The sequence below is a fragment of the Trichoplusia ni genome, chromosome 2, assembly GCF_003590095.1.
Source record: "Trichoplusia ni isolate ovarian cell line Hi5 chromosome 2, tn1, whole genome shotgun sequence".
NCBI lineage: Eukaryota > Metazoa > Arthropoda > Insecta > Lepidoptera > Noctuidae > Trichoplusia > Trichoplusia ni.
The window spans coordinates 5,935,873-5,963,170 of NC_039479.1; the positions used below are offsets into that span (position 1 = coordinate 5,935,873).

At 36.3% G+C, this 27,298-nt stretch overlaps 2 protein-coding genes across 8 annotated transcripts in view; one reads left to right on the forward strand and one right to left on the reverse strand.

Moving 5' to 3' along the window:
* LOC113504804 (high affinity cAMP-specific and IBMX-insensitive 3',5'-cyclic phosphodiesterase 8) overlaps positions 1 to 7,771 on the forward strand; it is a 144,708-nt gene extending 136,937 nt beyond the window's left edge. For 5 of the 7 annotated variants that reach the window (XM_026887280.1, XM_026887314.1, XM_026887302.1 and 2 more), the window contains 9 exons: positions 586 to 618; positions 1,648 to 1,740; positions 2,753 to 2,877; positions 2,983 to 3,109; positions 3,464 to 3,680; positions 4,260 to 4,441; positions 4,647 to 4,780; positions 5,099 to 5,253; positions 5,501 to 7,771. In XM_026887280.1, the coding sequence (XP_026743081.1) occupies positions 586 to 618; positions 1,648 to 1,740; positions 2,753 to 2,877; positions 2,983 to 3,109; positions 3,464 to 3,680; positions 4,260 to 4,441; positions 4,647 to 4,780; positions 5,099 to 5,253; positions 5,501 to 5,667 (1,233 nt within the window). In that variant the 3' untranslated portion in view covers positions 5,668 to 7,771. The remainder of the gene's footprint in view (positions 1 to 585; positions 619 to 1,647; positions 1,741 to 2,752; positions 2,878 to 2,982; positions 3,110 to 3,463; positions 3,681 to 4,259; positions 4,442 to 4,646; positions 4,781 to 5,098; positions 5,254 to 5,500) is intronic. The other 2 variants (XM_026887287.1, XM_026887272.1) reach the window with 1 other exon arrangement.
* A 587-nt stretch (positions 7,772 to 8,358) lies between these two features.
* LOC113504850 (collagen type IV alpha-3-binding protein) overlaps positions 8,359 to 27,298 on the reverse strand; it is a 38,611-nt gene continuing 19,671 nt past the window's right edge. Inside the window, exons 7-12 of the mRNA XM_026887333.1 lie at positions 16,745 to 16,924; positions 14,897 to 15,003; positions 13,187 to 13,308; positions 11,877 to 12,058; positions 11,471 to 11,594; positions 8,359 to 11,059 (exon numbers count right to left, since the gene is read on the reverse strand). Coding sequence (XP_026743134.1) covers positions 10,932 to 11,059; positions 11,471 to 11,594; positions 11,877 to 12,058; positions 13,187 to 13,308; positions 14,897 to 15,003; positions 16,745 to 16,924 — 843 coding nt within the window. The 3' untranslated portion in view covers positions 8,359 to 10,931. The remainder of the gene's footprint in view (positions 11,060 to 11,470; positions 11,595 to 11,876; positions 12,059 to 13,186; positions 13,309 to 14,896; positions 15,004 to 16,744; positions 16,925 to 27,298) is intronic.

Genomic DNA, 27,298 nt, shown 5'->3' on the forward strand with positions numbered 1-27,298 from the left:
GCCTATTTAATTATAATATCGTATGCGTTTTTGTACTGCTCTGAAATTTAGTGGAGTGCCCTTAAGGATGATCTAGATTTACAGAATCGTGTCGTAGATTAGTGGGATATAAAATATCTATGATAAGTATGTATGTATGTATTTTTAAGGCAAACCTTTTTTTAAAGCAATCCTTATTCAGGATTGTCGATCTGTAAGAGTTTTGTGTTGTAAAGCTTACTTAAAAGTGGGATTACGCCGTTTTATAACCATAATTTGATAGTGAGAGCGAGAGTGCTATACAGATGAATAGCACCATCTCTTTCTAACCGAAACTAAAATAGTTTTTTTATTTTATTGTAAGGCTTATAACATGTATGTATGTAATAACAATTTAAAGCCTTTTTATATAATATATAATTTGTTACTTTTACAAAAATAATGGGATTTTCTCAATTTTCATTTATTTTTTTTATTTTTCAGTTGATTGCTTTTTTATTAATAATAAGTACAGTTTATGCATGTACTTGTACATTGTTTAAGTATATTATGTACTAACATGGTATTTATTTGTTTACGATCCTGTTCGAATGCCGACTGGCGAAGAGGGAGCAAGTCAACTCAAACCTATTCTTTATGGTAGGAGGTTTGATTACAAGTCTATCTGTCTATACCTTCAACCATAGACTATTTAGATACACATAGAACTTTGCGACTCATGCTTTGTCTTTCATTACACAGGGTGCGTTTTTTATGTTTCTTTATTATATTCATATTTGTATTTACTGCTATTTTTTTATGTATTTTTTGTGAAAAATATGTGCCTATACCTTGTGTTTTTTTTGTGCTTACATATATATATAAGTGAAAATATATTTATAGTTTGTTTTTTTGTTTTTTAAAATAGGTATAATGTGCCCTGTGTATTTCTTTATTAAAAGTATAGTTGTCTTCTCGAAGTGGTAGTTCTGTATCTTCTAACAGCGTTCTACTAACAATCATGTAACCCATTGTTTTATTTACTTATTACATATATTTAACTAACGCAATAATAAATATAGATTATTATTTCAAGTAAGTACACGATTAAAACATAAATACTAGTTTTAAATCTCACGAGTATTTAAAATATGGAATATAAAAAATAAAATAATTCAAACACTAAAACACGACTACCCGAAAATTGGAAAATGGATTCCTTTAACAACATTATTATTTAGAATACATAGATATATCAAAATTAATTAAAGACCCTCTTCAATAATGTATCTGTTGATGGAACCGACTACTAAACATACTATGATGGCTGCCCAAATAGCCAAATCCATCGAAAGCTAGAGTATCGAAAAAATGCCATAGAGTATTCAGATTAATTCTGAATACTTTACGTTAAATTCACAAACACACACACACGTACACTCATATTGTTTATACACATGCATGCGAACACACATACATAAACAGATGAAACGCCTTTTCTGGGTAATCGTGAATTAACTTCTCAATAACGACAGCATGTTGACTTAACGCCAAATCCTTAGAAACAATATAAAAATAGTCAAGCATGCTCGTAGACAAAAACTAACAACGTAGAGCAATATACCTAAGTAGAAGAGACCTTATGCGTATGGAGATAGGGATTAAATTTGTGTGATCGTTTGTTTTCAGCAAGGGCCTACCAATACGCTGTCGTCGCGACGAAGCAGCAACGACTCAACTGTCGTCAGGTCACAGACTAACAGGACCAATATTAAACATAAGGTAACATATTTTGACAAAATATATCTGCTTTTTTTCAGTCTTTCCTTTTTCTAAGCCATGCTTAATTGATCTCCACAATCAATTTTAATAGATACGACATTATCCCATACTAATTCAGTTTGTCGGTGTGAGTAGGGTGTTTGCCTAAAAGAAAACTAATTAGTCCATCTGGTAGATTGATATTTTTTATTATACTGTGTAACCAAAAAATAAGGAAGTTGAAATCCTATGTGATAACACTAATACGTACACTTTTACCATAAAGTGATGTTATTGGTCCCCACTTGCATAAATTTCACAACGATTTAGTAAAATAAAAAACGTTTATCTAATATTTTCAGAAAATTACCTGACAGACCAATTCGATTTTTACTCCAAATTTTTTTTAATTACCTTACAAGAAAAAGCTCCAGATCACAAAGTTTATTTTCCCCCCAAAAGTGCTTGTCCCTATTTTCATACATATCTCTTAAAATATGATGGAAGTAAGTATATATACATATACAATTCAAAATTGACCTTCTTCCTTATTCAATTAATTCCTTGGTCCATAAAACAAGATCTAAAGCATCCACCCTTGTTTTAAACAAGCTTTTAAAGTAAACGAAACGATAAATTGGCTGCACAACGGTATTATACGAGTACATTAAATCTTCTGAGACGTTCGCACCTCACCGAGCCATTACACACAGTAACTTGTGTATTGTTCCCGTTTAAAACAGACTTTGGTTGTTATACTGAATACAGGATACTGTGACTCTGATGGTGTCGTTGTGTAGTGTTATATTTGTATTTAGTGTATTTAGCATATAAATGGTAGCCAAAAGTGGCCGGCCGGAACAATACTATTGTTGCATTGCTTCTGCAACCTCGCAGCTTGCAAAGTGAAGGGATTGCAGTTCTCGAAATGTAAAGAAGGTGACAAAACAATTTTTGCCTGACTTTGACATTAGATTTATGATACGTGCCCGAAATGGTTACAAGTATAGCATATTTTCGTGTTACTTTGTAGACGACAGGCCAACTCCGCGAGCTCCTGGACACGGCCCTGAGCTGGGACTTCGAGATCTTCCGCCTCGAGGACATGACGCGCGGCCGCCCGCTCGCACACCTCGGCCTCGCGCTCATGGGGGGCAGGTACGGTTTTCTGCTTACTATTTTTTAAAAGAACAAAGTCTTCACCAGTATGTTTTTTGTTTCGTGTTCACATTTGTGTGTTTTCTACAAGTAAATTCTTTCCAGGTTTGACATCTGCGCCGCTCTGGAGTGCGACGAGCGAACACTGCTGCACTGGCTCACCATTATAGAGACTAACTACCACTCCGGGAATACGTACCATAACTCCACGCATGCTGCTGATGTGCTGCAGGTATAGTTATAAATTGAGGTTTTTCGCAAAAAAAATAATTTTTTATGTTACCACTGCTCCGTTTAGTTTTTAAAATAAGGTCAAACAATTGGAATTTGTGACAAGCCTAAAATTCCTCAAGATCTTGAGATATTTAATCATTATCAAAAACCGTTACTTTCAATTCAAGAACTAACTTAAGACCTTTTTATAATCGACATGTTTTTTTATTTATCACCATTTTTAAAGTCATATTCTAAACATGATCATGACTGTATAGGCTTAGATGTCTTTGCCTTTCCCATGAGGAATGAATTAAAAAAGAACATGATCATGACCTTAGTACCAAGACTAAACCCACCCACCGTCCCGCAGGCCGTAGCCTACTTCCTGGAGAAGGACCGGCTGAAGTCTGTCCTGGAGCCGCTGGAGGCGGCGGCGGCGCTGCTGGCGGCGGCGGCGCACGACGTGGACCACCCGGGGACCTCCTCCGCCTTCCTCTGCAACGCGCGCCATCCCCTCGCCGTGCTCTACAACGACGTCAGCGTGCTCGAGTCACACCATGCGGCTCTCACCTTCAAGATTACTCTTAGTAAGTAATCAGTAGGAAAAAGATTTAATGATAGATAGCTAGATAGATAGATAGAAAATTCTTTATTGCACACCACAAAAGTACAGGATTGGATACAAATAAATAATGGCATGGAACCACAATGGGCGGTCTTATCGCTAAGAGCGATCTTGGCGGACTTGACTGCACGGATGGCTGAGTGATTGAGGTCACCTAGACAAAGCCACTGTACGCGACGTGTTGCGAGCTCGATCCCCGCGTAGAACAGGCATTTGTGTTCCACGAATGCTTGTTCTGAATCTTTATGCATGTGATTTAATTTAAATGTTTGTTAAACAAAAACGTAACAATACCTTTGTGCGGCAGTCGTTAAAAATATCCTTGTTTATGGCGCCCAACGTGGGACTACATTTTCATGCCATGCCCAACTGTTTAGTCGAAGAGTGAAATTAAGGAACCTTAAAATCAAGAATAAGGTACTTAAAAGACCACATCTATACATAATTCTAAACCAAAGTAATTATAAAACTTACAAATCTTCATGTCAATTACATAGTACCTACTTTTATACACCACAATCATTTACAAACCTCTTTCCAGACGACAACCGCGTGAACATATTCAAGAATCTCGACCGGGACACGTACAAGCAGGTGCGGCACAACGTCATCGACATGATCCTCGCCACCGAGATGACCAAACACTTCGAGCACCTCGCCAAGTTCGTCAACGTCTTCTACGCCAAGTCCAGCGGCAGCAAGGAGGATAACATGCACACTGATGTTAGTAGGACGGAGTTTTGACAAGTCTCTTTTTTAAATGTATTGATAACGATATTTGTAGATTCAGAGGGATAGGGTCCTTAGATAATCATCAAAGCTATTAATTTTATGGAATAATAAGAGGACAAGCCATTTCTCCAACAGTTTTTTAAACTTGTAATATTTAGCCTTGTTATAAGTTGATGGATATATGTAAATATTTCAGGAACCACTGGCGTTAGACACAACAGCGCTCTCGCTCCCAGAGAACGTGATCCTAGTGAAGAGGATGATGATCAAATGTGCAGACGTGTCGAATGCGTCGCGACCGCAGAAGTTCGCATTCGAATGGGCTAGGAGGTAAGATCTGACCGACTGATCCTGTCTGATAAAGTTCTCAAACACATAAATTTAGTATTTATTCAGTTCTTGTGGAATTTCCCTACCATGGATTGATTTACCAGCATCATCCCAACTTTCCATAACTATGCTAGAGTTTGTTTCCTATGGAAAGTTACCTGCTTCTTTACATGGTCAACTATTCAATATCCTTTAATGGAAACACGGGTTGCCTTCTACAATTTGACTTTAATTATATGGCTGTTCAATTCAAGAAACTCACTTACCAGCAATAGGGATCTTCAATAGCTTTTTCTATAATCTCGTTATCGTTACCAGGATCGCGGAGGAGTACTTCCTGCAAACAGACGAGGAGAAGGCGAAGGACCTGCCGGTGGTGATGCCTATGTTCGACCGCGCGACCTGCTCCATCCCGCGCTCGCAGATCGGCTTCATCGACTACATCATCATTGACATGATGGAGGCCTGGGCTGGTATGTACACGTTTTGTTATATTATGGTGGCTGGTTTTTCTCGTTTTATAAAAACATGGTCCAAGAATGATTTGTACGGAAAGAAGTATTTTGAAAGACGATAATGTACAGTGAATATGTGTTTTACAGAGTTGACGGACCTTGTGGACCTTTTTAAGAAAACCTCCCTTTCGGGGTGCTCTCTATCTTAACTCAAAGCAAACAAAGAACCAACGTATAGATATTGATTTACAAATTTATTATTCAGCATTCATCGACATGCCGGAGCTGGTGAACCACGCTCGCTCCAACCACGCGCGCTGGCGCGAGCTGGACGAGGCGGGGGTGTCCACGCTGGCGGACGTGTGGCGCGCGCTGGGCCACTCCAGCATCCACGGGCAGCTGCAGGCCGCGCAGCCCACCGCCGAGGAGTAGCGGCCGCGCGACCTGACGCGCAACCTGCCGCCAGCAGCGCGCGCCCGCGACTGCGCCCACACCGGCCACCACCATTTATATAAGGTACGCAGCACCCGACGCCCGACCGCCATCTTGGAAAACAGAACTTGGGAAATTTGAAATCGGAACAGCATCCACGTTGCACGGGAGTGGCGCGGGCCGACAGAGTTTGATGTCAACGTTATAAGTCTGAAACGGATCATGGGCACTAGCCTGCCCGACGGATGTGTCCGATAATACGCTTATTTTATACTTATTATATCCGTGTTCGTGTGGATATCACTGAAATTATAATTGTTGATATCTACTTTTTTAAGTAGTTGTATTTATTAGATAATATTGAATCCAATATATTTACTATATTAATGTATCGATGGATTTCATTAACTATCCACAGATGGCATGATTTTGTCTGGCTTTATGTGTACTTAAGTGTTATTTTAACTTCTTTGATATCATAATGTTTACTAGTGATGTATTGAGCTAATTATACGTACGCCTTACAGTATCCTGAACTTATTGTATGTAGTGTCGAGTCGGGAACTCGGGACCTCACGAGGCCTACTGTCCTGTTGTTACGAAAGCCTTCATGACATGGAGGGAGCTATGAACATGTTATATATGATATACGTTATGTACGCTTCTATTAATGTCTTGTTACGATGTCGTCTGTGGACCTCACTGACAATCGGCATCATCCACTATTATTATTGTTGTATTCAAGTTGCCATATACACGGGTAGGTATGTTAGTTGGTTACATAATATTTGTAATGATAAAATGTTTTACAATGTCCGTGATAGTAGTGCCATATTAATATTGGCCATTTTCGTTCATGTAGCGGTGGTAGCAATCATTTCTCACTGCATCCCATGACAGACGCGCACCACACACCCATTTGTTTACTGATAGATTATTATCGTGCTACGTAAGGGCCATATATACACTTCACTTTTCAATCGAAATGAGATTTTACATTTCTTACTATGGACGTCTTGTAAAGCTATCTGAATGATCAGTTAGCAGTTTTCAACATGTATACGCCCTTACGTGTCGCACTAAACTTTGAAAAGTATTTCTCTTGACTTATATATTGTTATACTATTGAAATATTGGTCCATTTATACACTTGAGCTTTCAAAGAATTCCTATTTTTATAAAGAGAACTTTTTGTAGTGCACTCTCGGCCTCAATCATATCAAAATTCAAAATTTTTCGAATGATTTTATATAAAATCAACTGTTGAACAATAATTCTACTTAGAACATTTTGGTTTCATTCCTGGGGAATATTTTATAAACATTTTATACTTAACAATTATAAATGTTAATGTTATTTATTAATAGATATATTAGAAAACTTGAATATTTCTTTAAAGTAATTTATTGTATTTGGATAAGGTGTAACATGTACTGTATGTTATAGCGACTATTGAATGTATTCGTCTGAATGACGCTGGTATATAAGATTGTACTGTAGATGATAATAAACGAGATGATGTACTTCGCTTCCTTGTGCTCAATGTCGATACATAGCGGTCTAATGTGAATGTTATACATACCTACTTCAATATTCGTCAAGTTATATATAATATTACGTAGATGAATTTGCTATTTCACGTTGTACTGTATTGATTAGGTCGCGGTGTTCAATCTCATATTATTATTTTTAAATATGATGCTAAAGAACGTTTCGTGTACTAACAAATTTAATGATCAAATTATTTACTTTTATTAGATAGCTCAAATTAATTAGATTTTAAAGATCATATCTTGATTTGGTTAAGTCGCGTCGTGAATATAATTTCGTCCTTCCCTTTGTTAGCAAATCAAGACCTAATTAATTCTAACTGATTTCTATTTATATTGAGTTTACGTAAGTTGGTCGTGTTTGAGAAATTATAACTATTAAGATAACGGGGGCTGGTCCCCATAATTAAATGTGAAGAATAGATAAAATTACATTGTTGTGAATTTTATATGCGAAGACATGTGTGCTATGCATAACTTGTATAAGTACCAATTAATTAATGTTAATGTAAATGAATAAAGATTCAAAACACTTCACAAAGAAGTGACGAAACCTTCTCGTTTTATTCAATGTTTTGTCCTATACCCTCTACTTGCTACTGTTTGCGATAATAAAATAAATGTGAGTATTTTTAACAGGCTTCGAAAAGGAGAATGTTCTTAATTCATATTTTCGTCTACGCTTCTTACTAGCAATTGATGTTACTAGTCCTCGCTACCAAACATTTCATAATCTTAAGTGCTTTTATTCTTTTTTTAATATGTGGTAAAATGAAAAATAAGAATAAACCTTGTTCATTTGTTCTTCAGACGATACGATGGTGTGCTTGATTTTACTGACGGAACTTTAAAAACAGTGTATTATAATGAGCTTTTCGAAAAATGACAGCTATTAGGTACACCACACAACTTACGAAACCTAAAACATCTGTTTTTGTCTACGGATCTTATTATTCTCTTTGTTTTAATTCTTTAAACCTTGTTTCCGAAGTTAAACATTTTTGGTATGCCTTTTGACTGAAATTAAGGTTTACATGAGTTTTGTTTTATTTTTTTCAGAAACTACCTCCTTTTTTCGTTGCATCCAAAATTAAGTAGGAAAAATGCCTCGTACACAAAAAGTTATTAAAAAATACAAGAATGTCCATAAAACATTTTATTATAAACAATAATTATTAAAAAAAAACATACTTTTATATAACTTAATACAATTGCAACATTGCGGTATTATAAATGCAATTTCTTTACACTTCTGCTCACGTTTTAACGTATTGTAATGATCAACATAAACCTTTTTATTATTGGTTAATTATCTTGCGATGGCACTTGTATTATAATAGAGAGAGACCGCATTATACAACACATTATGCAGAGATCATTTTCGCTCTTTCTTGCATTCAATGATTGTATAGCGCGGTCTCACGCTCTTTAACGCCATCATAATAAATCACCTTTTTCATACAATAAAAAGGTAAACCGTATACCATTACTCAACTAACAGTAAATAATATATTACTTTGAGACACAAACGTGAAATACTGTACAATATCAGATATATATTTGAAATTCGTCTGAGTAACCTTTAGCTTTAAACCTAACTTTAAAATGAATACAAAAACAAATATATGTTAAAAAAAGCTGGAATGGAAATCTGTTTCATACGAGTAACATTAGAAAAACTTAAAGACAGTATTCTTTAATACTGCAGTAATTCGTTTATGTGCATAATATGTAGTTATGACCAAATAAAGGGACTAGAAGACAGCCGAAATATCAATTCCCTCAAACGTTACTTAGGATACCGTTGTCTAAATAGATCTTTATTTGGTCAGTGACCGACGTAACATAGAAAGTACATTATATTTAAGACCTACGTTTATTTAGTCCCACCCTGTACATGAAATGAGACCGTGGACTCGAGAAGAAACAACAGAGCCATGTATGACTGCAATGACGATGACGTCATCCCAGATAGGCAAGTTCCTCGCGAGGCCACAGCCAAGAAAATTTATAGTACATGTATTCTTTCGCGAACTTATCTAACTGAACACATCAGACTATCACACTCCATGAATATTACCCTCTTAACACGCAGACCTATAAAAGATAAGTACAAATTTATAACGTTTCGTAGACGGTTAGAGGCTCGCTATAAAATATCAAATAATTACATCCGTATTGATTAGCCGTAGAGATTATTCATTCGGCGCGATAATTCACGTCAGGTACATCTAACGCGCCTTGTATACAAAGAAATTTTGATATTTATATACATATACTGTACTTAAATATTTTCAGAGATGAAATACACCCAGTATACAATAAGAACCACAATCGAGTGCCCACCCAACACTTATTTATTTACAAAAGGCATATTTCGTGACAGGATTTCAGCCCTACTTTACATTATGAAGTTATTCTCTCATTTTTTTTTTTTACTATAAAACTTTCGTTACGGACTATGACCCGAATTTAACAGCAATTCTGTTTTTCTCCTGACATTACTCATGTCAAAATTCTATTTTCTCAAGTCACAATAAGGTTATTAATTCTGGGCGCATTTGCATATCGCAACAGCCTTACCGATACCGTGTTATGTACCCATACAAAAAGAACTAGTTCAGAACGGAAACAGCAAATAATATGCAAAATGTTTAAGTCAAAAGTGCTTCAAAAATATCCAACGCTCATCTAAGTCGCATTAGTAATCGTATAGTCTCTTTGCAAGATTAGTTAATTTATTTAAACACATATAGTATAAATTTTATTATATATCGACACTCGACAACATTCATATATGTATTTTACAGTATATCCTAGTCCTTTACATATTTATTACAATTTACATGTCAAAAAGAGTATTGGAAAATTGCTATGGTATTCAAAAAAATCTTTAAAATGTGAAAAAAAAAAGAAATGTTAAATATTGTTGTCTGCACTTCAAAACTATGCACGCTACATAATTATTACAATAAGGGAAACCTATAATCAGATTTTGATCAATTAATGAACTACACTTATATCAGAAAAAATTGTGTAAGAAAATAATGTCATCTATTCCAGCATACATTTGGTAGCTTTCAGTGTTTTTCGAGGTACAGAATAATTAAAAAAGTAAGGTCAACTCCAAGCTATCACATAGGAAAAGCTTACAGGTACATTTATCATCAAAACATGTAAGATAAAGAAACGAATATCTTTTATAGACAATACCCGAACATTTTCATACAAAAGTGTTTCAGCTAAGTATAAAAACAGTCAGGCAGATCGAGATCGCGAAGAAAACAACTGATGTACGATGAAACAGGAATCCTTAACACCCTGAATGAAACCATTAACATTATATAACACCTATTTAAACATTATAGCACTACACTTGTGTATCGAGGGATACTTGATCCTTAACGTCTTCCCACGAGTTATGAAGAGAAATTATATGCACAGTAGAACGGGATGGTAGGGCGTGAATAGAGAGAAATTTGGGACGGACATCCGTTTGTTAATGCCTCATGGGTTTATGTGGATACGAAAACAGCATTTAATGTTGTTTATTGAAGTCCATCCGTCTGTAACGTGACGTGTTCAATTTTTTCTCTATTCTCTCTTATACCCCCTCCCCATTTTATACCGTTACTCGAGGGATTTTCTACGAAATGTATTGTAGTAGGATGTGTAGTGACTTAGTAGTCAAGTGGTCGTCGGCCGCTAGTTGCGCTAGATAGCGATGGGCTTGTCGCGGCACTGCTCCACGACGTAGTTGGTGAACCGCTTCAGGAACTTCGGGTACTCGCGCTTGTACACGGCGCGGAGTACGCCAGCGGGCGCCCAGCCGCCTGGGTTCACTGGAACAGGGGATATTGGATATAGATTTTTAGACTTACAAAAACCACAATCAATAATACTTGACAGTTAGAATAATTTAAGCATCGCGCTATCTGTATCTATTTGAGACTCTAAACCCCGTTTACACAAAATAAGATTCATAAGTATTTGTTTCATTGTTTTTCTAGTCAACCAACACTGCTGTTAACAATAGTTTAGCTTTTAGGATTAATTTAATTTTAAGAAAGTTCTATGAATCACTTTTCTAGTCTCAAGCTTAACTTATCGAAACGTAACCATTTATCTTATAATCATAATAACTCAGTTATCATCCATTAAAGTCCAGTGGTCTGGCATTTACAGCGTTTGTTAGCCTAGCAATAGTCCGTTCCCCTACATGACACTAGTACAGTAGTAGTGGCTGCACCCACCTGTGCTACAGTAGGCGATGCTGGTGGTGATGTTGTCCCGCGTGGGCGCGGCGCCGGCGGGCCAGCTGCTGCGGCACGCCAGGCACACCGTCACGAACAGGCGGATACACGCGCTCGTGTTGGCCTGCACACGTACAATACACTCTAAATATTAGTACTGAAAGACACTATCAGGTAATAAAAAAGCTCCCGTGCGAATCAGGCCTAAGTTTTTAAATTATAATTGACACTGTTGACATAGACAGCAAATTTTACACGCTATAACACGACGAATGAGAATTGACATGCGTTTTGCTTCTGCACTCTCGCGTTTGTAGAACAACGTTTTTTTACGGGTATAGTAACTCGTGTATAAGTTCGGATTTGGTTGAATCCACCCTTAACATGTGTACCTATGTTTACTTACCGGATATTCAACATTAGTAGTGGAATGATTGGTGACGGCGTAAGTGTTGTCGGTGGACTGTCGCACGTGAGACCAGAAGAGCGCGTCCCGCTGCGACGCCGGCCAGATGCGCTTGAACGTCTGGTGGAAGACCAGCGCGTCTGAGGATATCTCCTCCACTATTGTCATCGTTTCTAGTGTCGCTGGAATTTTAAAAGGATTTTTAGTTTAATAATTGATCTATATTTAGGAGTGTTTAGGGGGGGGGGGGGTCGAATCAGGGTTTGAAAGTATAAGTTCGCAGGAGCGTGAGAGAGCGTTTGCTTATTGAAATGCAGGTTTCTTATAAATTCTGCATTTAAACGACGTAAAGAAATGCAAATTTAGATAATGAGTAATTTTTGTCAACCCTATTGGACAAATGCTCTCCTGTAAATAACGCAATGTATATATATATCTATATGTGTATAAACATTTGAAGAATTTAAAGAACAATATAGACAACCTGATTGAATTTGTATGTGCAAAGTAAACAACATTTTTGTAATAAAAGTTGTAAAAAAATCAATACAGCAGAAAAAAATATAAATAGTAACGATTTATAATAACAGCATACCAAACACAAATGACAAATAACAACATGACAGCTGCCATGACGCATCATTGAGTATTTAAATAATATTTACTACGGATAATCATTTATGGAATACGATACTAAAAGGTGTTTTCTGAAGGTTTTACGGATTTCACATATTTTTTTAAGTATTTATTAAACGTGATTAGAATATAACAATACAATTAAAGACTTGCATTATTTAAGAGCTTATCATAATTAGATGGCATACCATATCAAGCAATTGTGATGGTAAAAACGTTCTTATGGCAAAGAAATAAAGCTCATTTTAGGAGATTTTTTTAAGAATATTCCATGGTTAAGTACGATCTAGGTAATTCATGATCATGGCAATGAAATTGTTGAAGATAATTTATCAGTGACGAATCTGTGAAGGTTTTGGCTGCAGTATTAAATGACATTTAAAAATGATCAGTATTTTGATGAATGTTCAAAAACAAATATGCTTATATTAAAATATTTTTAAATGATTGTTTTCTCTTAGCGCTCAAACGGTTGGACTGATTTGTATTAAACCACTTATAATCGACTTAGTTAAGGGTAGGTTATGTTGTTGCAGCAATAAAAGACATTCAAACTCCCAAAGCCGCAAGCAGCAGCCAATTAAAAGGGTCATAGGATTATTCTGCCTCCGGACTTTGAAACAAATACCATTAAAACGTTGATTCAGTTATTTAAAGTATGTATATATACTCACTCTCCCACTCATATCGGTATCTTGGGTTGAAGAAGTAGTGGCACATCTCTCGCGCCGTCACGCCGCGCACTTTGTGCATCGCCTTCAGCGGGTCAGTCACCATGCCGTCAACCTCCATCTCCCTACGGACAAATGGTACATCATCATATAATAATATGGAAATAGGCTTAGTGTATTTAGGTGGTGCATGTAAGTATGGCTGTAGGAAGTGAATAATACCATTGAAGTTTATAGTTACCACTAAGGATTGCGGGTCATGATTAAAGTGAACCTAAGCATATGTACATAGTAGAGAATATAATAATTAATAATAATTTTATCCTTTAATAATAATTTTCTTGGTACACCTAGCTTGTTTCTTAGATATATGAAAAACTATTTCTAAACAAGCTTTATGGATTATTATTAGTCCCACCTTACGATAAGAGTAAAATATTTAGGAAAACAATAGAGTAAGTTAATAGACCGCTGTAACTGTTTACGGTACCTGGCATCCATATACTTGGGATCCCGCTTTATACAGAATCTAGCATTGCAATAATATTGGTAATATATTATGAACTACACTTGAAACTACAGGAATTCAATAGTAGATAACTTTATAAAGATAAACAAATCTATAGTTATCATCACCTCCACCCAAAGGCCATGAAAGTGTTTACTACTTTGGGGAGATGATGATACCCATGGTCATGCAAAGAACAGAACAAAACAAGCGTGCCTGTACAAGAGCTTTTAAACCACGACCGTTATAGTTGTCAGAGTGAGATAGCGCACTATAGCACGTGTATCGGTGTCTTGTTTCCACAGAAAACAGGAAAGAGGTTTATATCTACACAAAGAAAGACTTGCAGTCGTGGAAACAAGCCAGCGCTTTCACAGTGTAAAGTGACCTCTCTCTTTTACAATCTTACTTTAAGAGGTGATAGGTGGTCTGGTGTCGTAGACCAGTTACATTTTTTCAAGTCTTAGAGCTGATTGTATCGTCCAAATGTATAGTAATAACATGACTTTTAGACAATTGAGGTGAAATGTAGCTTGTCTACTGGCCCTGCAGACTTACTCCCAAAATTGTTTCGGTTCTTTTTTATATTTTGATTAGATCATTTAATTTAATAAATAATAATGGATGCGTAGTTTTCTGTTGTCCCGCAAAGGTAAATTAATAAAATTATGAATATAAAGCGACGTCACTTCTGTGTATCCGTTTTGGGAAGTCGTTTCGTCAAGAGTATCTCTTAAAATTTAAAGGCTTTAACTTCTTCCTTTTTTTTTATTGTTTTTTTTTATGTTTTTTAATCATCCTGCTGACGGACTGAAAAGTCATTTTTTATTTTATATCCATTGCCCATTGGTACTATCATCACTATTGATGCTATCGTAACAAACAAAGATTGAAAGTAACAGAGTAGCAGAGTATCCATAGAGCGTACTTCCATCACGCCTCATATCAGGAATTAACGCTAGATCCTTACACATCAAAGTCCATCGATATGAATTCAACTAAAACAGTACTCGATACTCGCGAGCAGCCGAATATAGATCTCGATGGCGTGCAATTGGGGAGGCCTATATCCAGCAATGGACAAAAATGGGCTGATGATGATGATGAATACTCGATTTTGTCGGGAGTAAGCCTACCGGTTTAAAACCTCATACTAAGTGCATATCTAGTATACCTACCCATTATGACAGACATAGTCCACGTACCTCCTGTACATCCGCATGTCGCCCTCTTCGGCGAACAGCTGCCAGCCGATCTCGCCGCCGACGCCTTCGAACGCCGCCTGGATCTGCTCCGTGGATATCCTGTCGATCTGAGAGCAGATAAAATATGTAACTCATTGTGCACTGTTGACCATAGAGACGGGTATATAGACGATTGTTATTTGATAACAAAATTTTTTTTTGTTCCTAAACTGCCCGGCATTAAGTCTTTTCTTCCTCTTACCATGGAAGTTTAATTTTGGAACCAAGCTTGAAAGTTCTTATGTACGAGACAACTAATAAACACGTATATGTATATTATGGACAAATTAAACCAAGACACAAAACAAATGATTGCGCTCATCACACAAACATTTGTTCTGAGTGGGAATCGAACCAATGACATTGAATATGGACATATTTAAAGATGAAATATGCTGCGCTGCTATGCGCTATGGCTGTTACTAGACTATTACAACAAGATTTTCGTATACACAGAAAGAAAATGTTGATAGTTTTCTTTCTAAATCGTATCACTTCTTCCAATATGTATAATCTAAATAATTAGCAATATGTTTCCCTTATCGGACCATTAACCTAGAATATTAAATACCACGGTATTTCAATAACAAATCGCTTGAATTTAGCTTTTAGTAATTTGATGTTGGCATTAACTCGTTTTTAGGACAACCTCGAAAAGTGGAGCAGGCTTAAGTAAGAAAGTGGGGTCGCACAAACTAAGCCCTTTGTCTAAACGCAACTTTTGTTAATCACGAAGGCCGTAGTCTATCAAAATATGTTTACACTATTGAAGCACAGAAATACAACCACTATCTAAACTGTGAGTTGTGGGATTTTAAAACAATAAAAAAAAGCAAAGTTGTATGTTCTCACCCTCCACCCGTTTGAGGTCAAACCGAAATTTCAAATAGCAGTACCAACAAACCAAATCACCAAGTACTTTCATACATTTCCCCTTTTTTTATTTATACCTTAACCTGTTTTTTTATGTTTTATCCTTAAAGCACTGCATTGTCTACTTCACCTTATTATATTAAAGTCGAAAGTTCCTGAGCATATGCCAACGTTAATTACTTTTTCTGGTAGATCTATTTCAGCTGTATGAAGGATTGCAACGCATTGCCATACACCGACAAGAAAACGAGGATGACGTAGCACGGCGGTTCAGGTTAAGTCAGAAAGGGTTTGACACTACCCATTTTCCTTCCCCGAGGAAGTGGGCGTCCATTAAGGCTTTCAGTCTCGATACATTTTCGAGTCCCGGGAAAAAAATCGAGACTCTGTCCAGTCCCGGGATTCCCGGGACAAACGAGACTTTCGAGACTTCGAAAAATAAGCAACCTACTCAAAGCTTAGAGTGTTCATTGCATTAGAAAAAGCTCTCTCTGCTTCGACGCTTGTAGGGGGGATTGATAACAAATAATTATAGTACTCATTTAAATGTTAATGTGACTTTTAAGATACTCAGTGAATATGAAATTGCCTCAAGTATACTATACTAGCGACCCGCCCCGGCTTCGAACGGGAGCAATGCTAATAGTAAAACTAGAGTTGAGGTCACGAGTCTTGATAACACGGCAAAATCGTCGAGACTCTCGGAATTTTCGAGACCGAGACTCCCGGGATGGAAGCCCTAGTGTCCATGAGGCAGGTCTATTTCAGCTGCCGGCCTTCGCACTGAGCATGCGCGAGTGATCCTGTCGCTCTAGCTCAGGCATTTAAAGGGGCCCGGGGTATTTTTAGTCGGTGGAAGACATATCCCCACACCGTGCCCTCGGCGTGGGTTGAAGTCATCCAAGCAAAAGGTAGTAAGAACACATAATGCCGTACCTCTGGCCACAATGGATGCACGGTGAGCCGGTTGTCGATGGCGGGCGGCGGCAGCTCGACCTGGTCGCGCGTGTGCACGCTGGGCACGACGCGCGCGCACCGCTCCTCCTCCATCTTGTCGAAGCCCGTCTCCACGGCATCGTAGAACTCGTCGTCCGGCAGGGTCGAGTGAGGACCCTCCTGGTAACAAAGACAGATGTTTTTTTTATAAAATAGAGATTAAGTTTTAAGGTGGGCTTTGCAGAATTTATTTTTAGTTGATCTGGACGTTTATGAGAATTAGATATAGAAGAAGAGAATTGACTGGAATTGTTATTGTAAAAACCATTTCTCCCATCCTTATTAAAATATGAATCGATAGCTTCCTAGTTTTCAATCAATATACGAGATTTTTTTATGTACAATAATCGTAAGACACAGTATTGATTGATGTATTTCTATACATTTCCGATCGGAAATTTACAAAATGAAGCTAGGCGAAGCGGCGGAAGCTAATAAATTGCTGCATCGGTACATTTCCTAGTCAGAGTATGTCAAGGTGATAGCAGAAAAGATTGACCTAAAAGTTAGGTATCACAATAAATACAACATGTACCTTATATAAATATTACCTATCACCAAAACAATACCAGCGTAAGGAAGACGGTTAAGTACATTTAAATTCTTATTGACTTAATGTACTTAGTTAATTTTGCACCCTACTGAAAACATAGCGCGGTAACTAGGATTCCAAATATGACAATACAGAAACGCAAACCCCTGCGAACTAGAGTAGTTATCACTGCTTAATCTTTCTATACATGAGAAGAGGGTTTAAGAGCAGTGAACAAATAGAGGCTGATATAATAATCCCAGGCAATGTAATACACCACCACTTCATTAGTACCATCTGTGTTTGCCATATGCTGTCTAGTCTGTATTCTATTTAATTAACTAAACAAATACAATAAATGATAACTGTAACCTCTAGATAATGTTATTCCGTGTCGATCCGCCCCACATACAGGTAAGGACGACAGACAAGTCGGTAAATGAAATTTTGTTGATTGCGCGATACACAGATGCTCTGCCCCGCATAACTATTAGTTACGATGGTGACACGCTGGTTAACCCAAGGCTAGTTTTACGAAACACGTAATGTGTAGTTTCAATTACAGGAGGTACTGGCTTTTTGAGATATCATAATGTTGGTGTTTTGATCTCATATCAAGACGTTATTTTACCGAACACAATATATAAATATCCGAATAATTGTATGTGTCTATTGTAGACCCTTTCGGGTAAGGCAAAGGCGAGAGGGAAGACGGAAGTTCATAGATATAACAGCCATATAGATTAATGACACTTCATTTTGGTGCAGGTTGTAAAATTAAGGAGATATCATTCTATAGTGCCCGACTTACAAAAATCACCGAATGCAATCCTACATATCTTATATAGAGTTTTCATTCTTAAAAATTATAAAACTTCTTGAATAATAAAAAAATGGAAAATGTTTATCACTTATCAACAAAAAATGACACCCGTTTTATCATTACATTATCTATGCAATTATTACAGGGACAAAATAGGTCCATTATCGTAGTCATAAAATTAATAAGACCTACTTGCAATATACTTCGTTTTATAGTATTTATACAGTTTATTAATCTCTTTTTATATTTTTATTATATTACACCTAATTTGAGCTCACCTGTCCCATTTATTTATATTTCACATTATTAAATGCGAACGTAGCCTTTGAATATATTTTTTTATAGTTAGTGTTGGTCGGTAAAATATGTCCATCATGGTCGACGTCTATCACTATATCAGCGTGTACAATGTGACCAACCAAGCGGGTAAACAATGAACCGATGCTTATATAACGAAATCAACCGTGAAGGCCTTTTTGACCATAATTACTGAAGAGTGTGAATGGGAAATGTGGCAGACGAAATTATGTTTGTAATGCTATGATACACATATTGTGGACTTATCTATGTTACATAATACGGTAGTATATTTCTATGCGTATAATATGTACTTGTAACTATTTAGTCAAACTTTTTCTCACAATCAACAAAGCGAAAAATAAGAGGAATCATTCAAAATATAACAAACAATATCTTTACGAATTAGCGAAAAGATAAACAGATAAGGCGATTACAAGGAACGCATTACTGAACTTTTCGATGGAAAAGGCAATCAGTATTTATTCAGAAATAACCATCTGCAATGTACAGTAATCACATTAAAGTATTTATTCCAAAAACCAATACCTATCATCACGAAAACCAAGAAACGCCTTTTCAAACTGAGAAATAAAACACTGTTTATTTCAGATATAAATACGAAGGCGTGCATTGCAAAAGTATCGGCATGAAATATGTTAATAAAATGAGTTTAAATACTATAATATACACATGTAAAACGTACAAATTCTACAAAATAATTAGTTATTCTTAGAAAAGAAGCTAGTTTGTTGAATTTTAAACAACATTTATAAAGAGAAAACAGATAGAAATAAATCTCTTTAGCTTATGACTAACCACTAGTAGTTATTTACCCCAATACTGGATTACCGACTTAATCTAAACTCCCAGTTATCTATATAAACAAGAAGCGATAATAGTGTGCTGACTCAATGCAATCCGATTGACTAACAGGAAAACATGACAATAACACGGATAGATGGATACTCGAAGATCAATATTTTTTTATCTAATTTACCGTGAATTACTAGACTTCATTCCGAGTCGTAATCACCACCTTCGATCTTGACTTCCACAGTTAGGAACTGTATAAAAATTCAACGATCATTCGATATTCTAACCAAATTATTTCAAACAGAAAATACGAGCCCTTTACCAGAGCTCCCCGGAGAGAAACTTACCGTCGCAGTCACCACATTTATAGCTAATGTTTACGATGCAAAGCTTTTAAACAATAGCCGTAAATCTAAAAGTTAGGACATCCCACCTGTTAGGTATATCCACCCATAAGAGTGAACGCAGACTCACATCATTCATTGCTTTTATTTTGGTATTGTAGCGAGGTTACATAGAACTTTATAAAAAAAAAACTAGCTGTTGCCCGCGACTTCGTCCGCGTGGCTAGAAGACATAAGTTAGGAATTTTTGAACGAAAGCCCTCGAAGATTAATATTTTTCCCCGTTTTTGCCACATTTTCCATTGTATCTTCGCTCCTATTAGTTGCAGCGTCATGTTATATAGCCTAAAACCTTCCTCAATTAATGGTCTATTAAACACAAAATATTTAAACCAGTAGTTCCGGAGATTAGCGCGTTCAAACAAACAAACAAACTCTTCAGCTTTATATATTAGTATATATATAGATTTAGTAGTATAGATAAAGTACGTCGAATAAGGTGTCTGCGACGCGTACTTTACGGCCCAAGTCTGCGTTCACCTTTTCTCTGTATATAGGTTAGGCTGTTAGATAGTTTACTTTTCACCCTATATTGGGCAACCTTCAATGACCTCAATTGGTGGTGTCTGGGTTAACCAAAATGTAATTAGTGGACAGTTTGATAGATGCTATCACTGTGTGATAACCTACATTGCGATTTGTAGGATAAGTAGAGACAATGAATATTTTTAAATACAATTAAAACCAGCGTCCTTGTATTTTGGTCTAAATAAACATTTTATACATTTCGCATGAACACAGCCGGGAAAATATTCCGTATCCGAGCAGTTGTTTCACGTAATTATTCTTGCTATGTTGGTTGATAAATACAGATTGAAAACAGTGTATTTTCCGCGAATTACCTAAGCGTAAAGAAAACAATCTAAAGGTAAACAAAAGGTACCTTGAATTTTTAAATCGGTTAAAATCGCTAGATAATGATGTCAGAATCTTCTTTCCGGTTTTTCTTTATAGGAATGACTATTTAGAACCATACACAGTCACCATTGCCACGTCTAAACAGCAAATGGAGATGATTTTGATGTTAAGAACGGATAAGAGTGTATGTCTGTGTATGATTGAAATTCTAAGCCGAACTTTTTAAAATCAGATTCATATTTTTACACTGAAGTTGTTATTACATATAGGTACAGAATTTTCCTACTTCCCTACATTGTATAAAACAATATACTGCTCTCATCTGCAACAACATTAACTGTCAGTTGTAAAACGAGATTGTTGTATCTTTCATGTCAGTACATATTTATTTAGAAGTAACCGAGATAAACACATTTTCTGTATGTTTTCCAAACAAATAGTGCGATAACAAGTTATCTTTTACCATTGGAATATACAGTTTTTAATATAAATACGGGTAATTACAGTAAGTTAGGTGAGATCACCTTGGCTACACGTGGTTGTGTTTTTTAATCGTCATGACATCATATTTTGTAACCCCTGTTTTGTCCACCTATGACCATGAGTAACACAGTTGCACTAATATTACAGTATCGATAAACCGTATAGAATACACGATTTATTTAATAGATAATTCCTGTGACTGATATTATCTTTAATATTAACCTGTGACTAAATTCAAGCTTTATTAAGGCACGTACATAAACCTTTCAAAACTACAATAGCTAATAAAAAATGTTTATTAACTTGTTTAATTTAACAAAACTATGCATGGTTTGTACTAATTTGACTAGCTTATACGTAACGGCATGTTTTTACCTACGAGTATAATAAATAAAATACCATTGGCAAAGCAGGAATTATTCGAATTCCCCGTGAAGGGTACCGCGGGCGCACCCCGTTATGTCGAGGACGCCATTTGGTCAGTGACGTCACCACGCCACTCCCCGTTCCCCGACAAACGCAACAAACATAGATAGTATTCCTTTACGGCTCGTAAGCGTAATGATCTCTATTTTCGGACACCGGAATCCGTTTGGGGAAGCGATATAATAACTTATGGAATAACGTCGATTATCGACGATTTCATAATTACCCTGCCGACCGTGCTCACAACACGAGCCTTGACATTCAGAAGGAAAATTATAAGTGTCATATCCACTAACACTGAAACCAATTGCTCTTTCAATCAATACTGTTAATTACATAGAAAAATAGTACTTTCTATCCTGGCAAAGGACAAAAAGATCGTGATTAAGGAAACGAATAATATATATAGACTGCCGCAAAGAAAATTAGTTTTGTAAAGTAAAAAGAAAGTACTAAGAGGAAATCACAGCTGTTGACGTACAGTTTTACTACAAGTTGATTGTAATATTGTTCTGCTGAAAACTAAAGGATTGTAAGACTACTATTGACATTGTAAAATTTCGCAGCTCATAATTTTGAAAGTCAACCATAAAATAATTACAACTAATTTAATGCTTAGCATCAGCTAGCAAGTTTGTCACGGCAGAGCAATGCGTGATCTCTACCATTTATTTTACAACGATAATGTTTATTTTACGAACTGGCTAGCACGCGAAATTCGCATCAATTTCGCATATTTTTGTTTGAACTAGGAGAATCAGCTGCAGGTGTGATGAAAAAAAATCGTGTGATTTCTTGAGATGTGGTAAAATTTTCCTAATAGCAGGAACCGTGTAAACCTGAGTACAGATTAAAATCATATTTGAATCAATGAGGGAATTTAAAGAAGCAAGACAGAAAATTAATCAATATCCCATTAAGTTGCTATTTTATTGTTGGTGATAGAAGAGGTGTCAATAGTTAAAAGCCGAACGAAGAATAAACAATATCTTCAGCAATACAAAATACGCGATCTATTGAAAGTATGAGTACGTGAAACTCTACCACTTTCAGAACATACCTAGCTCCATTTCTTTAATTAAAACACGTCAAAAAAACTAACATTTCCATCGAATCGATACGTTTGACGTTATCACCTGGATGAGTCACACGTCTAACCGAATTAGTGTACCAATGGCACCAAGGTCGCTACACACCGCGAGAGTGCACACAATAGTTCTTTGTTCTGGGATACAGATCATACGGAGCACAACTGGGAATTAGCACATCAAAGAGCCAATGACGTAAACATTCTTGTGTTAACGCTAAACTTATCAGGTGTTTATGAAAACAGCTGTATACCTGAAAATGTTTTGGTGTTTCTTTGTTTTTTGTTTCATTTTGCGGTGAATACAAATTTCATTGGTGCTTTGAAGTATTCGTAAAACACGATACATTTTAGTAAAACACATATTAAACAATATAGTATTCACCAAAATGAACTTGAAGTTTGATTGACACAATATGCTATCATTTCATAAAAAAAAAAAAAGTCTTTAGTGTGAGATACGAACAAATGGAAACCCTACTATTAAATATAAAATTTCTAACGTCTAATTAATGTTTCATGAAAAAGGATGATACACGACTCATTTACTAAGTGAAAGAAGACATATTTTCTAGCATTAATAAAGTATTCGTGAATTTACACTTGTACAGTAATATTCCGTTTCTATTGATACGTATTACCAAGAAATCGAAGAATGTTATACCGTCTACAGCGATCCACTATTCTAAACTTTGTTAGAACATTTTGAGGAAGCAGGAAAATTAACATCAATTAATGAACAACGAATGTCAATGTACATCTACACTCGCTAACTTAATTATGTGATTTAATCAACACGAAATTTTAGAAGCCGCAAATGATTGCGGAAGGTGTTACACGCTTCCATAGCTACCTAGAACTATCGAAAAGTTCCAATACGTGAATAAAGTAGCCAAGATTTTGTCTCTTACAGACATAAGCCAGTTGGAAAATTAAGGCAAAGATGTTCGTGATAGAAGAAGAAAAAAAAAGAAATGATGCCATTAAGTCTGTTCGGGCTCGAAATAAAATTGTGACATTGTTAAAAGACGAGAAAACCAACCTGGTAACAAAATAAACGTAAAAAGTCTACTAACAGAATTCGTCCACTCCACAAAATGACATCATAATAGACCCCTTACGTAGCGAACCATCAACCAAATCGCCTGTTACGACTCTAGGGTAGGATGACGTAAGACAACATCGGCAGTCGTCGTGATGAGCTGAACGGCTGAGCGCAATTGAACGCGTCGTTTGCAAAACCGAAGGCTCTACCAATGATGATGTCATAGAATAAGAAAGGTCAGGAAATGTAACACTTCGTGGTTTAGTTAGATGTTAAGGGTGAGTGGAGGTCATAGGAGCATTTTTATTGAGATAAAAACACCAGCTATTTCAGATTATATTATCGTAAATGGACAAAACATGACTTCTTTTCATAGGTCTTAAAAATAAATGAATCACGATTATCAGTATAATATTAATAGTCTGGAAAAAGCACATAAAATATCTCAAGACCAACATTATAATTTTAGAACACTCTTCTTACTAAAACTCTTTTTCCAATCCCGCCATATCGAATCCATTAACGCTGTTCCTTTCACGCTAATTGACTCAATCATTGGTGATTTTCTAAGATTGAGCATTTAGGAAGGAAAAATAATGAACTAATCACATATAATTGTGAGTACGGGAGAGCAATAATGGGTGAACGGCGACAATTTATAGTTTCAAATACTGGCTTAGCTGGTACTTTCTTCATGGTAATGCTAAAATTTTTGTTAGAAGGTAAACTATTTCCACTACTTGGGCTTCTTCCAATCATCGTTGAAGATGGAGACCAGTCGCATTGGATTTACTTGATTATCGGATTTTAATTAGAGCGATTCCTGCCTAACCTCTTCACATAATTCTGAAAGGTTTTTTTCAAAATAGGTAATAAATATTGCTGCCATCTAGGAGTGTACCCAATTTGATATACCACTTAATTTCATTCCGTTTTAAGGTAAGAAGAGTTACCAATCAATAAACTCTTATAGAATTAATTGTACTGTCTGAAAATTTAAACTAAAATGGGACAACCTACAGACATACAAGAAATACATAAAAATGTGGAAACAGATACAATACGACAGTAGTGAACCCAACAAGCTGAAGCCTAACAAAACCCGATGGACATCAATTACACTTGACGAGACAAATGAAAGTGCCCCCATCAATTATACTGTAGTACCGCTGTCGAGTTGTTATTATCCAATGGAGTATTATTATCTACACATATGTGTATACGCCTACATCAGTCATTAGTGCTACATCCTGTATAAGGGTTAGCAGCAGGCCGTTGAACAAACAATCACATATCAGCGGTTCAAATTATCAGACTTGATTTGAATGAACTCAGAGTGGTAATGTTTGTTACTGAATATATAAATAATGCAGTTACAACAATGGATCTAAATAGTCCAGCGCATAATTCAGTTGAACTAAGACCTCTATCAATTTCAATTGTCACTGTCTGGACCGTTTTATTCAATTAATTAAACAACAATGCATTGATGACACAGAAAGTCAAAAAAAAATGTGAATAAATGCGATGACATCAGGCTGGATACTATCTAGCATTTTTTGTCTCCAATAATAGTAGAAACAAGCTGATATCTAGTAAGTGAACTATTTGATATATGATCTAAAATTTAGATTCCAAAACGAGCCTCAGGCAGACCATTAACAACGCTCTGCGCATCACACGTCAAACGAAAATAATTTATTAGTTTACTTTAAACAGAATAAATCACATACATGTCTAGCCATCAAGTAAATGTTTTGACAGGCGAGAATTATAAATTAAGTTTATCACGAAATACACATACTTAGGGCGCACGAACACTAGGCAACACAAGACTGCGACAGGCGATAGAAAATTTCAGTGCCAGAGCCACTAAAACCGTATAAACTAGAGACACCAGTGCTCCGCGGAATACCGGTGGTCCGCTTAAGCCAAATATGGGGCGTGAAAGATTGGGGTAGTAGGAGGGATACGCGGTAGTGTGCAAGGGATGTTAACTACCGGCAACAGATAGACGGAAGACCACCGTACCAGCCAGAGATGCATTTGAACTGATGTACGCATGACGTACTTTGTTATCAGTGACAACAAGAACAATATTAAAGTGGTCCATCACCAAAAAACGGTTGGGAATCCCTGATATAAACTTATGCTCTTATGAAAATACGCATTTCAGACTATAATCGTCGAATATAATTCTTACGTTGCCTTGCGTAGGAAGGTCCTTAGGTTACCGAAATCGATAACCGTTTAGTAACCTTCAATCGACTAATCGGTACCAAATCGGAAACGATGTTAGAGGCAGATGGGAATAACGAAATGCTTAAAATAAATCACCGACCACCGTAGCTGGAAGGTCATGGTGAGGCATAATGAACTTTGTGTAATGTATTAAATACAATGCATTGTTGTATATCAAAAAGAAATTCAAAAGATTTTTTTTTGGTTTATTAATATGAACAACGACAGGGAAACAGTACAACAGTTATGAGCTAAGTACGCTGAGGTAAACTCAAATAGATTAAATTAGAAGGAATTTCTAATGATTGACGTAACAGAAGCATTAAAGCATAATCTTGTTAGGTGAAGATTAAAATTAGTGTCCCATGATATGACGTCAGTAGACAATACACCATGTGACATTAAACTTAAAGACCGAATAAAATACGTCATTGTGTTGAACATTTTTAAGTATGTACGTGGTAGTATAATAATAAATCAGCCTACATACGTCCCTCTGCTGGGCTTAGGCGACTTCCCGTATAGGGAAGGTTTGAGTATTAATCACCACGCTAGCTCACTGTGGGTTGGCGATTTCAGATTCCAATTTCTTTACCGTTCATCATTAGTGCTTTAAAATAATGAAGAAATTACGTATAACTTTAAAAACTTCACATTTTTACTTCGCCTGCGTTGGGATCGAACCTGCACCCCGTGCACACAAATCCATATAGGGGACCGCAAGGACACCACTACATACCACAACGCAGTAGTATGACTAACTTGGAATGTTACACATAAATAACGTCATTTTTATGTACATACTTATTTATGGTCTGATTGTATGAATCACTGGTAATAGTAGCGAACTTCTTGGTAATCCGATTATGATGCCGGTCAGTCACATTACTCTGATGGGCATTGAAGAAAATTAGTACTGTACTTTAACAGTCAGACTGACTGTTGCAGTTGTGGAATTAGAACATGAGACTATATTGCGTGTAGCGGTGTCTATATTCCACGCCTGGAATGGAGACATTGACTGACCAGGTGGTCAAGACTGCTAAACTAGAGGGCTAAGACTAGAGGCTTGGTTACCACATAGGACGAATGTTGATGGGTGTCTAGTACTCATAGTATCTACAAACTGAGCTTAGTTTGAGGCTAGATGGTATCGTGTGAAAGTTGTTGAATAATACACCTGGAACTCAAGAAGTTTTACTTTAACAATTGATGGTAGGCTAGAATCCAATGCTAAGTTTGCAAGATATTACAGCTACAACCTATTGAAGTAGACAGATCTTTGCAATCATAATAGACGTAAGAATTTATATATGTATATACTTTTTATCCTTTCTTCGACTCCCTCACTAAAGAATTTAATCCTTGTCTCGCGAACATACAAACAATTTTGATCGGTCAATGTCTGAATAATCACATAACTAAATAGAAAGTATCATCGCGTGCTTTGTAAATGTTGCACGGTATACAGATGCGATCTAA